The sequence below is a fragment of the Leucopleurus acutus genome (assembly GCF_964270905.1).
Source record: "Leucopleurus acutus genome assembly, chromosome: 7".
NCBI lineage: Eukaryota > Metazoa > Chordata > Mammalia > Artiodactyla > Delphinidae > Leucopleurus > Leucopleurus acutus.
The window spans coordinates 2,435,048-2,450,767 of record NC_139150.1 but is presented as its reverse complement, the minus strand read 5'-3'; the positions used below and the strand labels follow the sequence as shown (position 1 = coordinate 2,450,767).

Sequence of the window (15,720 nt, the reverse complement as noted above, 5' to 3'; positions counted from 1 at the left end):
GGCTCCCAGGTAGCGCCAGCGCCGTAAATGGGGCACCATTGTCCGCCGCACGCCCGACTGGGGCGGCCGGCTCGTCCCAGTTTTAGCCCTGGAATTCCCGCATCCTTGGTTACTCCCTTGTCCGGGGCAAGCTGGGCGGTGGTCACCCCTGCAGGACAGGTGCCCTCTGAGGCCGAGTCTGCTCTCTGAGGGGCCGTGAGCTGGTCTCGCCCTCCAGGGTGGGAACCCAAGGCTCTGCCCCTTCTCTCGGACGCCCCGGGCCGGCCAAGGGGGACCAGGGGCATCTGCCGATGGGGCTCCTCTGTGATGCTGCTGGCGAACGCGGACCTTGGAGGTCCCTTTGCAGGGAGCGCTTTTCTGTGAGTTGAATTTCCACTTTCCTCCCTACACACGCCAAGTGAAGGATGGAGAAGTGAAGAGCCGTCTTGGGCCCGGGTCGCTTTCATCTGAAGCGTGGAAAAATAAACCCTGTGTCCTAGATTCTCTGCGTGGCGCTCGGTGGTCGGGCCCGAAGCTTTCTTACCTCCCGAATATGAGCGTTTGTTTGGATATGCCGTTCTTCTTCCAGGCCCCCGGGGAGGACGACCTCAGCAGGGTGGGCTGGAGGACCCCGTGGTGGGGCTGACCCCACGGGCCTGGGGCAGGGCTGGAGGCACCTGGGTGAGGGGCATTTCCTAATTGTCACGGAAACCCGGGGTGGGCCCACTGGGGCTGCTGCTCAGGAGGCCGTGGGGACAGTGGGGACTGCCTGAGTCTGAGGCCCTGGACTTGGAAGTGGACTCCTGGGATGAGCCCCCGAGAAGGGGAGGGAAGGTGACTCAGGCTGTCACACTTGCTGGGAGCAAGGACGTGGGCTGAGAGGCTTACGTGTGTTATCTCATTTAATCTTAACAATGACTACTGCCCCCATTCTACAGCTGGGGAGACTGAGGTTCAGAGAGGGAGAGTTTCCCGCTCAGGGTCACACAGCGAGTCTGCAGCAGAGCCAGGATTGGAACCCAGATCTATTACCTGCCGAAGCCTGGTTCTTAGTTCCCCCCACAGGGTCTTCCTGAAAAGGAAGGTGACAGTGGCAGTGGGGGGGGGGGGGTCTCTGTTTTGGCTTCTTGCCAGGGTGTAGAGTGATGGCTCTAGGAAGCAACGTTCTCTGTCCTGGCGGGCTGTCTGCAGACAGCACAGTCATGAGATGTGCACCTGCTGTGTGCCTGGGGCTCCCTGGTCTGGGGTGGAGGGACCCCCAGGGAAGCAGGCCCGGGAGCCACCACATAGCCCCGCCTGGTGGAGCCCTGGGTTGGATTGGATAACGCAGGGGAGGCCACTGCCAGATAGCAGGAGGGGTCGGCACACTGAGTGCTGCACGGAGCTGGGTTTGAAGCGCATGAAAATCAGGCTGCTGCCTGGAAAAATAGTAAATCAGTGCCGACAAGGGGGCTGCACTGCCCTGGAACCCTGTGTCCAGGCCCCGGTCCCTCAGCACAGCATGGGAAGAGGTGAAGCTGGACGAGCTCTCCCCCCCCCACAGAATCTCCCCCCCAACACAGAACCCGGAGACCTGGCGCCTCCTCCCAAGGGGTCCTCTCGTTGGCTCCTGGGTTTCTTGTCCTATAAATCGGGCCTGCTGCCCGCTGTGCAGGGTCTTCCGGTGTCCCCATCCGACTGCTCCTGGGTCCCAGCTGGCGTGCACCTGTGTCCGCCACCTTCATGCCATGACCCCGGAGCATCGGGTCTGCCCCCTTCCCGACCACGTGTCCTGTCACCACGCGGCCGTACGCACAGCTACGCACGCGGGCACTTCTCAGAGGCCATGGTTTTACAGCAGATTCTCAAGGAAGCCCCACGGACAAGGACCAGAGGCTGATTATTGATCCCAGAGCTGCGTTCAGGCTGCGCCTTTCCCTGAAGCAGTGACAGTGGCAGCCCCCAAGCCCAGCTCAGAGCAGGTGTCCAGGAACCCCCCAATGGATGGGGGACGGAGAGCAAGGCGTGGTTTGGCGTAAGAATTGTGCCCCCCTCTGCTCTTTGTTCGGGGGGTTGGGCTCAGCCACTCCCTTAGGGTGCCGTGTTTTGGGGCCTTCTTCCTCTAGCGGGGACCCCCCCAGCCTCTGGCACTGGCGCTGTCATCGTCCTGCCCACACACGGCCATGCCGGCCAAGCAGCCGGATGCTCACGTTGACCTCAGGGTGGGAGGCGTAATTTGGTGGGACCTTGAAGCAGTGGCTTGAGCCTCTCATCCCTGCCCCCCGCCCCCCCGGGAGGACGGGGTGCTGGGGTGGATTTGACGCAGCCTGACGCATGGACTCTGTTGGGGGTTTCTTGGCACGTGGCAGCTTTTCTGCTTCCGGCTTGGGCATCCCTGTAATTCCCTCAGTGGTGCGAGTGGGAAACTTGGCTTCCCAGAAGCGGAGCACAAGGAAATGCGTCCTCAGGAAGGGTCTGATGGGATAAGAGGAACCCAGCCCCGCTCTGACCCCCGGCCCCCCCGCCCTGAGGACCCGGATGGCCTCACTCTGGTGTCTGGCCCACGGGCATTTCTGTGCCGTTCTGCATACTTGATTCTCATCCCCTCGTCTTCAAGAACAAATGAACTCCACCATGAACGTCTGGATCTCTGGTCTCGCCGGGGAGGGGGACATTGATGGCGGGGGTGGCAGATGCTGCGCGGTGGGGTCTGGATGATCAGCGGGTGCCTGAGACGGGAGGGTGGAGCCAGGCCTTGTGGCAAGTGACCCGAGAGTCACACCTGCTCCAGCCCCTCTCGGGCTTGAAGTTACAGCTGGAATGTGGCCCCAGAAACGCCCTCTGTGCAAACGTCTCCTCGGGGTTAAATCAGGGTCAGGGTCGTAAAGTCACAGCTCAGGGCTGACTTGGGTACCTCTGCGTGGATTCTCATAAGCGCTTCTTGAAAATGCTTCTTTGTATCTAATTGGAGGCTGCCACTTGTTGTTTTGGAATATCTTGAGAATAGCTTGAGAATATCTACGATCCATTTATCTGTGCGCCCATCCATTCCCCAACGAGTCCACCCCCCCGAACCTGTCCTCCTGGCCACCCATCCATCCTTCCACCCCCATGCCCCCACCCACTCACTCGTTCATCTGTCCATCAACCCACAAATCCCATCCCTCTCCCACCCACCTGTTCTCCCACCCACCCATCCATCCATCTGTCCATCCGTCTGTCCATCTGTCCATCCATCTACCCATCCATCTGTCCAACCATTCATCCACCCACCCACCCACCCGTCCATCCATCTGTCCATCCGTCTGTCCATCTGTCCATCCATCTACCCAACCATTCATCCACCCACCCACCCATCTGTCTGTCTATCCATCCGTCCATCCATCCATCCATTCCATCCATCCATCCATCCATCCATCCGTCCGTCCATCCGTGCCTCTCTAATGTCAGGCACCGTGCTAGGCGGAAGTGGACCCAGGCTGAGAGAGTGGTCAAGCTGGTGGAAAGCTGGTCAGGGAGTGGTTTTGGGGGAACGCTCCACTTCTGGGTCCTGCAGTCACGTCTCAGCCTGGCCTGAGATTTCCTGTGATCAGTAGGGTGGGGGCCGGAACCTTCGGCAGTCGGGGTGACTGACGTTCGACTGACTTTGAAGAAACCAGAGCTCGGTTCCAGCACCCCGTCAACCACGTGGGATCTGGGTCGGCTTCCGGTTCTCCTGTATCGTGGGAGTGGTTTCCTGGCTGGAACCATGGCTGGTCAGTGAGGGTCCCTCGTCTGCTGAGGGCCAGGGCGTCTTGATGGCTTGCAGCTCTCCCTGTGACCCGAAGACACACATCTGTCCTCCTTCCTTCTTGCCACATGATGCCCAGTGGGGGATGCCATTGTCGTGGTGATGCGAGGAAGGGGGGGAGAGCCACAGGGAGGAGGGGGAGCCCACCACAGAGAGGTCAGGCTGGGCTATGCCACGAGCTACCGCCATGAAGCCGCAGGTGATGGGGACCCCTGGTCTGGTGGGTCTGCCTTGGGACCTCAGACCCAGGGCCATGCAACTCTGTGACAGAGCTGGGCAGGACCCAGGCCTCCAGCTGCTGGCTCAGTGGGCTCCCCAGGACCCCACCCCATGGAGCACAGGCCCCGAGCCTTGGTAGTGGAAGTTACAGGGTCCAGGCGTCCATCCCCACTGGACTGCCCTGCTGAGCACGTCAGCCTGACCCCAGCAAGGAGGCTGCCAGCCGAGTCTCCTGTGAGATCGTTAATAACAGACTTCCTACCAGAACCCGTGCCCTGGGAGATGGGGAGATGCTCGTTTCAACCAAAGGGGCGTTTTCGTCTCCATGGAGGTGGTTAATTTGGGCCCATTGCTTTCGAACGAGCTGGCAGCTCCCTCCTCCTGGCAGCATTCACCCCCCTCCGGCCCCATCCTCCTGGAGGCTGGGCTCTGTGCCCGGCGTGGGCTGGTTCAACCTAGTCGGGACCATGCACCTGTCTGCAGGTCCCTGCGGGAGAGGCAGGAGTGGGCGCTTGCACCTGGGTGTGCAGGGCACCCCGGGGAGCCCCGGAGAGTATGTCGGAAGCCCATTTCCTTGAAGGGCTGCTGCATGGGCTCCCTGTGCTGGTGGTGGGCATGGGGGGGCCAGGTGTGGGTATGGTGCCGATGGTGTGCCCTTCCCATTTCCACCCCAATCGCTTCTTTACCCAGAATGCGCTGTTCCGTTTGCGGACTTGCCCCTTTCCTCCACTTCGTGAACTGGGATCTCACATCAGTCTCCAGATGAGATCCCAGTTCGGGGTGACAGAGCCGGTGGGCTCACCCACCCTCCCCGCGAGCACGTGCCACGTGCAGGCGGGGCTGGGGCCGGTGCCGCGCCTGCATTCCTTCCCGTGAGCCCAGCTGCGCCCAGGACTGTGTCACCTGCATCTCACGCCCTAACACTCCTCACCTGTACTGGCCGGCCCCCAGCACCTGGGCAGCGTGGGCTGGCTCCACCCCCTTTCCCAGGAGTCAGGCCCGGGTTCACTTTGCAGTAGTGACAGGTGCGGCCCGAGACCCCGCGTTCCCAGGGAGCCCCCTTTTCCTCCCCGTGAGTTCCCCTCCCACTGATTCTGAGCTGCCCAGGTAGACGCCTGTCTGCAGGTGACGACCCTGCCATGCCGCCCTCCTCACACCAGCGGGAAGCTTTCTGACTCCTGGGCCCTTCTCTTCCTCCTCCCAGATGCGTCTTTGGGGTGACAGAGTTTGCGGGGACCCTGGGTATCCCCCCAGTACAGAACTGGGAGATTTTCATGGAAAATAAGGGTCTCAAGTCCAGATAAGTTTGGGGCTCACGGCCCACCCTCTCTGTCTCTCTGTTCCCATGCTCCCCGCCGAGGATGCCCAGGGGAGCCCACATCCCCGTGTCTGGGGTCCCCCTGGCGTGTGGAAGCAGGATAGTTGCGCGGACGGAAGCTTCCTGCCGTCCCTGACCCGGTTCCCTCGTTTGCCAACAGGGATGCCGGGACCTGGACAGAGGGACCGACTTCCGGTGTTCCGGGGCCGAGCTGGGCGTGGGGTCCTCATTCTAGGCACGTCCATCTGGGTGGTCCTACATCACACAGCCACATAACGTGCACCCTGTTTCCTTCCACGAGGGAGCGGACAGAAGCCCGCCTGCTCCTGCGCTCGCTCCGGGGGTCCCGTGGTGGACCACAGGCTGGGGGCCTGGCCAGGGCGGTGGTGCCACTGAGACCTGCTCACTCCCCTGACGTCTCCTCTCCCACAGGCCCTTCCCCTCGGAGGAGACCGCGGAGAATGACGATGACGTCTACCGCAGCCTGGAGGAACTGGCAGAGTAAGGAGGCAGGCGGGGGAGGGTGGGGAGCGGGGCTTCACGCGGGCCCCCTCGACGGGCGCTGGTCTCGGCCGTCTGCACGGGCCGTCCCCACGGGGGTGGTGGTGTGGCTCCCCTGCCGGAAGGATGCGCGGTTCTTCACCCCACATTCCAGGAGGCTCCCGGCGTGTCTGCTGGTGACGTGGCTGCGGCCCTCCTCCCCAGGCTCAGGCGTGACGAGGGCTGGCTTTTGCCGGGCTTCTCTGTCGAAGCTGCGGTGGGGCTGGGGAGGTGTCCTAGCTCGGCCCTTGGAGGCTGTGCTGCGGATGGGAGAGAGCTGGCATTTCCAGAAGCTGGGGCCCCTGGAGCACAGGTTACAGGCAAAGGCAGATGGTGATTCCGGGTTGTCTCGTGGTCTGGCACGGGCTGGGGCTGGGCCAAGGCCAGGCCACCTGAAGCCACTGGGGCGTCTCCCCTTCTCCCGAGGCCCCGTCTTTGCCTGCCCCGGGTCCCCCCGATTCCTCTCTCCGAGGATTTCTTGCACCATGTCATGCAGCCTGGGTCCAGCTGCCCCTCCCCGGCCGTTTCACCTTATGGTCCTGGAGCCCCCCAGGGACTGGCAGGAATCCCTGGGCGGCAGCTCTTCCAGAAGAGATGGTTGGGTTCTGCGCGGTCAGCTGTGGCCGGGGGTGGGGTCACGTGGCCTGCTGCTCGGAGAAGGGGCGGCGGCGTGGAGCTGGCAGGGCCGCCCTATCCTGCAGGGGGGGGACCGAGGCCCGGGAGATGATGGGCTTGCCCAGGCCGTGGGGTGGTCCCACGTGGCTCCTGACCTGGCAGGCCCACGACCCTCTTCCCCGGATTCCTGCCCCTGGGGGCCTCTTTCCTGTCTTTGTTCCCGGATAAACGGCCGTTCCTTCTGGGAAGGCTCGTGGCCTCTCTCTCCTTTGTCATACAGCACAGACTGGGAATAAGAATCATAATCAGAGTAAGAGCCAGGATTTGCTGTGCGCTCGCTGTTCAAAGCCCCCGGCTTGTTCCACGCCCCGTCCAGGCTGCCTCTAGGATATGGGGCCTGGGCAGGTGTTCTTTGCAGGATCTCTGTCAATTTAAATAACTGGAGTCATTGAAAAATCAGCCTGTGGGCAGCAAGCTGGCGGCCCAACATTATGTGATCTGTGAGTGAAACACTCACTGGCCAGTGGGCATAGCTGCCACCAGCCCATCTTCCGGAAACTGGGCTGACCCCAGTGTGAATGGTGGCGATCATCGGGACACCTGGTCGACCCCATGTGGGTCCGAGGGTGGAGAGCACCCTGAGGGGGCAAATGGGGCCCAGGGTCCACACGAGTCCCAACCAGGGCTTGGGGCTCCCTACCTGGTTGCTACTGCCCGGTCCCAGGAATCAGAGGGGGACCTGGAAAAGTTCCAACCCACGGGGCCTCCCGAGGCGCGGGGCTGAATGAGTGGCTGCCCACCTTCCCCCACCCCCCGCAAGGGGTGAGGAAGCCGAGGCTCAGAGAGGCACGGCCGGAGGGAGGCCCGCAGGGGTCCCCCCCCATCTGCAGCCCCCTTGCTGGCTGAGCTCCGCGCTGGGGCTGCTTCCCGCCCGCCCTCCCGGCATTTTCCGCCGTGGAGAGCCTCTCCCTGTCTGCCGAGTCCGGGCCTAAGTGCCCCCCACTTTGGGAAGCCTCTCACCCTCCGTCCATCCGCCCGCCCAGCCAGCATCCTCACTCACACCCCACGCATCACAGAGCACCCACACCCCTGTGTGGCCTTTGGGGTGTTTGTGGGGTGCACTGTGATAGACCGGAAGGTTCCCGAGGTCAGTCCCTGCATCTCCATGTCACCGCCCCCCCCAGCAGCTGGCACCCCGTGCCCGCGGCCTAACAGCGCATCCCAAGCGATAATGTTCATCTCCTTCTGTGCCCCACTCCGCCCCACAGTCTCCTCGTGAGAGGAGTTCTAGGGGGGCCCCCGCTTTACAGATAAGGAAACTGAGGCCTCGGGAGGGAAGCTACTGGCCCACGTCACTCAGCGAGGGAGCAGCAGAGCTGCCCTCTTACCCCGAGCCTGTACCCTCACCTCCCCACCATGCAAAGTCAGTGCCCACCCCCCCAGGGTCCGGGGAGCCCCTTGCCCAGTGCTGAGTGCCGGGCCCTGATCTGCCATTTCTCCCGAGTCACCCCCAAGCTGAGGCTGGGGGTCTCTGCCCTCCCGAGACATGCATGAGGCGTCAGCAGAGGCTGAGGGTTCCAGGATGATGGGGCCCACGGCGCCCTCGCGCAGCTTCCTCTGTGCCAGCCAGGCCCCCCGCTTAGCCCGTCCCAATGGCTCTTTCACGTTCAGTTTGGAGGATTCCTGGGCGGTGAGTTGGCCAGCGAGCCCGGGTGCCCATTTTCCCCTTTCTCGGTCTATTCTGCCTGTGTCTGACCTCTCACAGGATGGAATTCCTCTCGCACGGAGAAGCCAGCCTGGGGGATGTGCGGCTTTGCACGCAGTTCAATAATATTATTCCATGACATTAAGAGAGAGCCTCCTTAATCCAATGAGTTCCTCATGACTGCAGTTATTGCAGACGTAAATCATACATTAATAGGGGAGGGGAATGAATTTGAGTCTTGAAGTTGCGGTTTCGTCCCAGAGGCTCCAGGTTAATAAATTTTTCATGCTTTTTTCCCCCTTCTCCTTTTACTGAAAATCAAGATTTCCTAGCGTCCTGTCTCTGCGGACCTGGGATTCATATTTATCCGTCATGGCAGTTTACAAGACACAAACAGAAATGTCATTTCTTCCCTGGCCTCCCCGGGGCAGGGAACGGGGCACTGGCCCGGATCTGAAGCCAGGCAGCGCCAGGGAGCCGGGGAGTGACGTTTCGAGCAGAACCGGCTAATTCTTTCCTTTGGGCTCTGGCCAGGTGTCAGAAAGGATGATCACCTCGCGTTTCTAAGGGGCCCCTCGACGCTCGGCAGCTGTTTGGGGAAAGGCGAGCCTGGTGGGGGGTCTGGGCACCAGTGGGGGACCGCCAGCTGTGCGTGGCCCCGAGAACGCCTTCTCCGTTCAGTCAGTCGATCAGTCATGGATTTGTTCAGCCACCAGCTGGTTACTGTGCACTTTCTGGAAATGGGCAGCGGGGGTGGGGAGTGGGGAGCGTGCTGGGTTGCGAGGGGCGAGCATGGGCATTGCTGGAGGAGAGATGTGGCTCTCCCGCGTGGGCCCCTTAGAATCTTCGGTAGAGGCGCCGTTCCTACCGGGTGTGTCTTCAGAGCCCCCCAGTGTCACCCCGGCGGGTCATTGAGGGCCCTGCAGCGTCAGCCCCCGAGACGCCGCTCCACACGGAGAGCCCCCTTCCACCCACCTAAAGCAGGGGCACCGACCGGGCTGCGCGGGAGCCTCTGCCTTGTTCCCAAAGCAGCCAAGGGCGTCTCTGGGCAGACCTGGGGCCTCGGCCCTGGCGTGTCCTACCACGTGGGCTTTGGCAGGTCACCCAGTCTCCGCGCCCCGGCTCCCCTGTGTGTAACACGCGGTGTCGGCCGTCAGCTACACTGCGGTAGCCCAGCGCCCAGCGGGCACACCCTGAGCGCCCAGGCAGGGGAAGCGGTTCCCATCCTCCCGGTCTACCAAGGATGTGGCCTTTGTCTCCGGTTTCCAAATGGCCATGGCAGCGCCGTCCAGGAGAAATCATACATGAGCCAACTGTGCGACTGTTCATTTTCTAGTAGCTGCACCAGAAAGAGAAAAAAGAAACAGGTGAAATGAATTTTAAGGATGTATTTTTACTGGACCCAGTGAATCATCTAGTTCAACACGTGATCATTAATGAAGTAGCTGACATTCTTGTGCAGAATGGGAGTCGGGTCCGTCCACTGGCCACGTGTGCGAGCGCGCAGCCACGTGTGGCTTGGGGGCCCCACGTGGGCAGCCCGGGTCTCGGGGCAGCATTCCGAGGGCCAGCGCAGAGTCCCCTGCCTTTGAGTGGATGATGCTGAGCTAAGATGATGTTCTCGAGCGCTCTGAGCTCACTTTTGAGATCCTTGAATAATGTATAATCAGATAATAGAGCAGCTGGTTGAAAAAATTAACACAAAATAGTGCCACTTAAAAAACGCTTCATCAAGCAAACTGAGCCCCCAATGAGAGGCCTGTTTTTGAACTGCCCTGACGATTAGTACCTTGCATTTGCCTAATGGCTTGTCCCTCCCGCTACCCCTTGCTTCCTTCCAGGCGCTCCCGGGAACCTGGAGCTGCCCCCCGACCTTCTCATACCTGCCCGACTCCTGGGTGGGCCAGGGTTTAGGAATCTGCACTGGGGGAGCCCCCCACACAGGGGCTGGGAGCCAGATTTGCACACAGAAAAACGACCCTCGTGAGACAGCTCACCACGGGAGTCCAGACTGGGGCCGGGTGAACGCCAGTTCAGAAATCAGGGAAGGCTTCTCGGAAGAGGTGACCCCTGAGTCTCGGAGCCCAAGTGGGAATCGGCTGAAGGGTGGGGCTGGCGTCCCAGTGGAAGGAGCAGCCTTGCCAAGGCCTGCCCCGGGGAGGCGTGGCAGGTTTGAGACACCGCAAGGTGTTTGCAAGAAGGCAGAATCGTCGAAGCACCCTGGGACGTGCTGGGAAGGACCACCCTCCTCATACCCAGGAAGGCACGGCCTGCATCAGAAGGCCTGCAGAGACCCCCCCAGCTGGGTGTGCTTCGGTGCTGGGGGGCGCCCGGCGTGGAGGGGGTGCCTCAAGCATCCTTGCCGGCTGGAGAGGGAGCGTCACGCAGGCCGAGGAACAGCAGGGGCGCGTCCGTCTCGGCCGCACACGGTGGCTTTCTGTCTTTCTCTGGGCCCATTCGATCCTTCTCGGGGCTCACTTCCCCCGTCTCTGGAGTGAAAGCACCGGTCCAGATGCTACGCGGGGCACCTCGAGCTTGACGGAGCCACGGTTTCACGATCCGGGAGGCCGCTCCTCGACACCGGTTTCTCTTTCCTCGGAACTGAAGTGATTCTCAGGCTTAAACAAATGCGGTCGTGACACGGCGGGGAATATAACTTATCCGTAGATGTAGAGCTGCGCGCTTTGCTACGTCATAAGATGACTTCGCAGCTTTAAAGGCGTCGTGTTAGCATCGTCGGGGTAATTTTTTAAGATGCATAAAATGTAGGCGTTTCCCCGAGTCGAAGCCGCTTTCAAGGGGCTTTGGGGCATCTTCCTGGAGCTGGTCTTCCTGGTCCCTGGGGAGTGAGGTGGGCGTGCACAGGTCCGGGGGTGGGGGCTGCTTGCTGGGAGGGCGGAGGCCACGCCCCTCCTGCCGGCTCCCTACTCCAGGGGACGGGCAGCTGTCGCTCTGCCCGACTGTGACCCTCGGCCGAGGAGAGCCTACGCCCACCCCACCCGGTGACCTTGCCCGCCCGCCACTCCCAGCCACAAAGAAAGTTCCCTTACGTTCACGCTGCCTCGTGTGAAAGTTCAGTGTCCAGCGGGAGACCTGCACGTGTGGCGGACACCCAAGTGCGAGGCCTGGACGGGTCGCTGGGTTTGGGGGCGTCTCGTGTTTCTCCCAAAGGATTGCTTCTCCGAGGGGACGAGTTTGAAAGCAGACTACACAGAAACAGCCCCATTAGAAACAAACCAGAAAGCCCGCTTCGTGTAGAACACGGACCCCACCGTGGCCCAAAGGGCGTTGACAGTAAAGCCCCCCAAAGTGGCGGTCGGTGGCCGCCCTCCTCAGGCTGGTGGAGGGCCTGGCTGGACAGGGACGGGCAGGGTCCCCTGAGCCCTGGGTGCTGCGGAGGTCTCCCCCCTGCTCTGCAGCCTGCTTCCCCGGACCGGGCACCCTGGCTCCGGGCTGCTGAGGTGGAGACAGCCATGCACGGGCAGGCCTCGGCTCTCCCGTGGTCCTTGCTGGACAGGGCCACCCAGTCTACCGGCCCAGCTGCCTCCCCTCTGGCCGTTCAGGCCTTCATTTGTACAGTGTGCACTTAGCGAGCGCCAGCTGTGTGCCTCCCTGTCGAGGGGCTCTCCATCCTCACGGGAAGTCTGGGAGGCCCGGCCCGGCTTTGGGACCGGCCAGATGGAGGGAATGAATCCAGCGTCCACGGAGCACACGGGGGTCTGTCCCCACACTGAGCCCTGTGGCTGAGGGGCAGAGGGGACTTGAAGCAGGTCTGACTCAGAAGGCCACCTGCCTGACCGCCCTCTCCGCCCCAGGGCTGTCTGGTAGGGCCCTGCGGTGACCTGGGCCCTGCAGTTCTCATTCTTACAGCTCTTCTAAGCCCCACAGGAGCTATCCAGGCGGTGTCCACTGGGATCAGACCTCGACAGGCCAGGACACCTGGAGGGCTTCCCAGAGGAGGTGTTGCTGGAAGGGGGTAGAAGGTGCATAGGATTTGCCAAAACGTGACTTAGGAAACCTGTCCCCGCCCCCACCAGGCCGGCCACTGCCTAATTTTGGGCTGGGGTCCTGGGAGAGTCTGGATCTCAGCTGTGTCTGTTACTCAGGACCTGAGGGCTAGCCGTGCCGGCCCCAGAGTCACCGTGTGTGTGCAGCCCAGTGGCTCTCCTGCCCCTGTGGCCTAGACAAGGTGCCCGATGCTCCCCCGCCCTCCCAGAGCTGGCTGCAGGACTGTCGGTTGGCCAGAGGGCAGCCCATCCTCACCCTGAGCGGTAAACAGGCTCGTAGCTCCCCCCTCTTCTGGTTACGGAGGCAGCCGGTGCAAATGACAGCCCTGGGCTCTGCGCCCCACGGCTCTGAGGCTCCCTGCCCTGCCCTCCAGGGACATCTCGGCCCCTTGGTACCTGGGCCTGTGCAGTTTTGCAAGGTCCTGGCTGCCGTGGGGGCCCAGGGCTTCATTGACCTTGAAACCCTGACCTGCAGCACTTCAGGAAAGCAGCTTGTTCATCCTCTGTGCTAGAGAGAGCACAGGGGCCCTTCTGAATGAACGCAGAGCAGATGCCCGGTTGCCGCTCTGCCCTGGCTAAATATGTAAATTATGCAGGCCAGCAGATACGACACAGACTTAACATGAATTTTTATTTTTAATACCTAGTTAACCCCGGGTCCTTTCAGGACAAGGCTGTCACAGTCTCTGTAGGGTGGGGAGGCCAGTGTGGAAGGATGTACGCATTCATTTTACTGTTTTCGAGAAGAAAGCGGGAACCAGCTGGGCTGTGGCCAGAAGTCTGTCTAATAATGGCTTCTCCAAATCACTCTCCTGATACTGACTTCCAGGACCCCGTGAGGATAGACTAGGCCCTTCTTACATTATTTCCCGTGTGTTCAACCCGGGTTTGACACACAGTGGCACTTAAGAAATATTCCTTTAAAAAATGAATAAGCATAACACGTTGGATTTAACGATAAAAAACCCTGTCATGCACATAATATCTGCTGTATTGGTTGCCAAACCCTTATTCCTCTTACATAACCCAGCCCGGAGGTCACCTCCTCCAAGAAGCTGAATGAGGTGCCCCTTCCCCAGAAGATGACAACGTCCACCAGGATTATCTTCGTCACTGTGCTGTCCTCGTCTTCCTGCATTTGTCCCCCACGGCCCAGAGGAAAGCTCCCCGCGAGGGTCATCCTCGAGGGAACAGAGCACAGAGAAGGCAGGTGACCTGAGCTGGGCCCCGCACACCATGGAGGCCCTGGACATCTGCTGTTCTTATATTTAAGGATCCAAGCATGGTTCCAGGTGCCGTGCAGTGGGTCCCCCTGAGCGCCAGGCCCGGTGCTTGAGTTTTGCCCTGTTATCTCAGCCTTCCGGACCTGCAATGTGGGTGCCCCCCCCCCCCGTTTTGTAGTTGGGGAAATGAAGGCTCAGCGTGGGTAAGTGATTGGCCTGCGGTCGCACAGCACACTTTACATGACAAAGGAGCCAGCTGCTGCTTGGCTAGGACAGTCCTCTGGGCCTCATCCTTGTGACCGAGTCTGGCTCACAGTGGGAAGACTCTTCTGCTTAGAAAGCGTCCCTGGAAAAGGGTGAGTTATGGCCGGAAGCACACTGCCGGGCGAGCCGGGCCCCCTCTGGGAATCTGGTAGCCGCCTCTTTCTCCAGGTGCGCCCCTAAATGGCTTTACAACCTTGGGGGACCATCTTGCCCTCTCTGGGCCCTGCTTTCCTCATCTGTAGGGAGAGCAGCCCCTCTCTCGACTGTTGGGGGGAGGGTCCGCTGAGGGCATGTGAGGCCGACCTCCCTAGTGTTAGCAGCGCCTTATCTGTCTGTCTGTCCCCACGTGCAGCCCATCCAGCCGACAGCTGGCTTCTCCGGGCCCTCTGAAGCCCCCCTCTCCCTGCCGCCCGCACTGCATGGTGTGGACGGAGGTCGGGAGATGTCAGGTTTGGTTTCCTAGTAACAGTTTAACGGCGATTTGGGATCCTGCTTCCCAGCATCAGACAGCCTGGGGCCAGAGTGCGTATCGCATCTGTCAGTAGCGATATTTTATGTCCGTCATAAACATAGAGGCTCGCCAGAGGCAGAAAGTGGAGAGTTTGTTGGCTTTTCTTTGATTTTCCATAGGCGGCGGGGGGCTCTTCTGAGCAGCTGACTTTCTGTACCAGAATTGGGACAGGCCGGCGAGGCTTCTGGGGCGGGGGGCGGGCCGTGGGGTCTCGGCGGGAGGCGAGCTTTCTGCCGTCTCCGGAGGGCAGCAGGCCGCGCTCGGGCCCTCCTGGAGGATCTCGGGCCATTGTCAGGACCAGAATAATTTGGGGGATTTAGCATCTGTCAGCTCAGCTGCTGCCGGAAAGCAGCGGGAGTGAAAGGGTGAGGGGAGAGGAGGCCGGCAGGGAGGTCCCTGTCCCGGAACGTGGGCTTGGGGCTGGGGAGGCCGTGGCATCCACGTGGCGTCCAGCTGAAGGGCGAGCTGAGGTCTCGCGGTGGCGTGGGCTTGGCCGGGAGGCTCATCTGTGAGCAGGCATGCACGTCCCCACCGTGGTCCCGGACTCCCCCGCGCACATTGTCCTCCGCTCTCTCCTGGACAAATGGACAGAGAAGGGCGATCTCTGAAACCTACCAAGGACACATCAGTGCTGACACCCGGCTCCCGACTGTCTAGTCTGATGCGTTTCGGAACATCCGAGGTATTTAATGCTGCCGGTGTCTGTTGATCGAGCATGGACCCCTGAGCTAAGTATCGTCTCATTGACCCTCCCCTCTCACCCACGGGGTGGCGGGCCACGGTCACTTATTGAGCACCTACTGTATGCTGGGCCTCTGCTGGTTGTCTCCTTTGAGGCAGGTCCTTCCAACCGGGGGTTTGGCCTTATTCTCAGTTTGCAGGTAGGGAGACCGAGGCTTAGGTTCTCCTGCCCAGAGTTGCAGAGCCAGACACCGGCAGGGCTGAGGATCCATCTCGGACTCGCCTGACTGCTTCCCCCGACGGGGGTCACTTTTGGGAGAGTCAGGTTCCCACCCCGAGAGCCCCCGGCCTGAGCTGAAGGAGAAGGGGACCCACCAGCCCTGCGGTCCAGCATTGACCGAGCGCGGTTACGTACACGGGTGGCTCCGGCACGGTGGGGACGTGCAGTTTCTCCATGAAACCCAGCCTCTGATAACTTGAAACCCCAAGACAAGGCTCTGTTGGTCCGAGTGATGATGGGAAAAGAACCGGGGTGTGGCCGAGACCACCTGCCGTGAGGGACTCCCGCTGGGGTGACTCAGAGGCTCTTCCGGGTGTTTTCAGGGCCTTGGGGTCCTTTTCAATGACTGTGGAAGGTTGGGCTGGGGGTTGGGGTGAGTGCACCAGGCCCAGATGGGGGTACAGACTCCTTGCCTCTCTGCCGTGGGATGGTGTGCAGGGGTTGCTGGGGGCTGGCTCCGGTTCTGAGGGCCAGGGCAGAGCTGGGTGGTCATCCAGCTCGTGTTGCAGGGAGGAAACAGACCGGGATCCGTACCCCATGGGATCTACCTCCATGTCACCGCCCTGCACTCCAGGACACTTCAGACGCTCGGGGGACCTCATTTTGCAC

At 61.2% G+C, this 15,720-nt stretch overlaps 1 protein-coding gene across 1 annotated transcript in view; it reads left to right on the top strand.

The window, feature by feature from the left end:
* Window positions 1–15,720, top strand: part of VAV2 (vav guanine nucleotide exchange factor 2) — a 178,767-nt gene that overhangs the window by 110,716 nt on the left and 52,331 nt on the right. Inside the window, exon 4 of the mRNA XM_082842727.1 lies at window positions 5,718–5,786. Coding sequence (XP_082698853.1) covers window positions 5,718–5,786 — 69 coding nt within the window. The remainder of the gene's footprint in view (window positions 1–5,717; window positions 5,787–15,720) is intronic.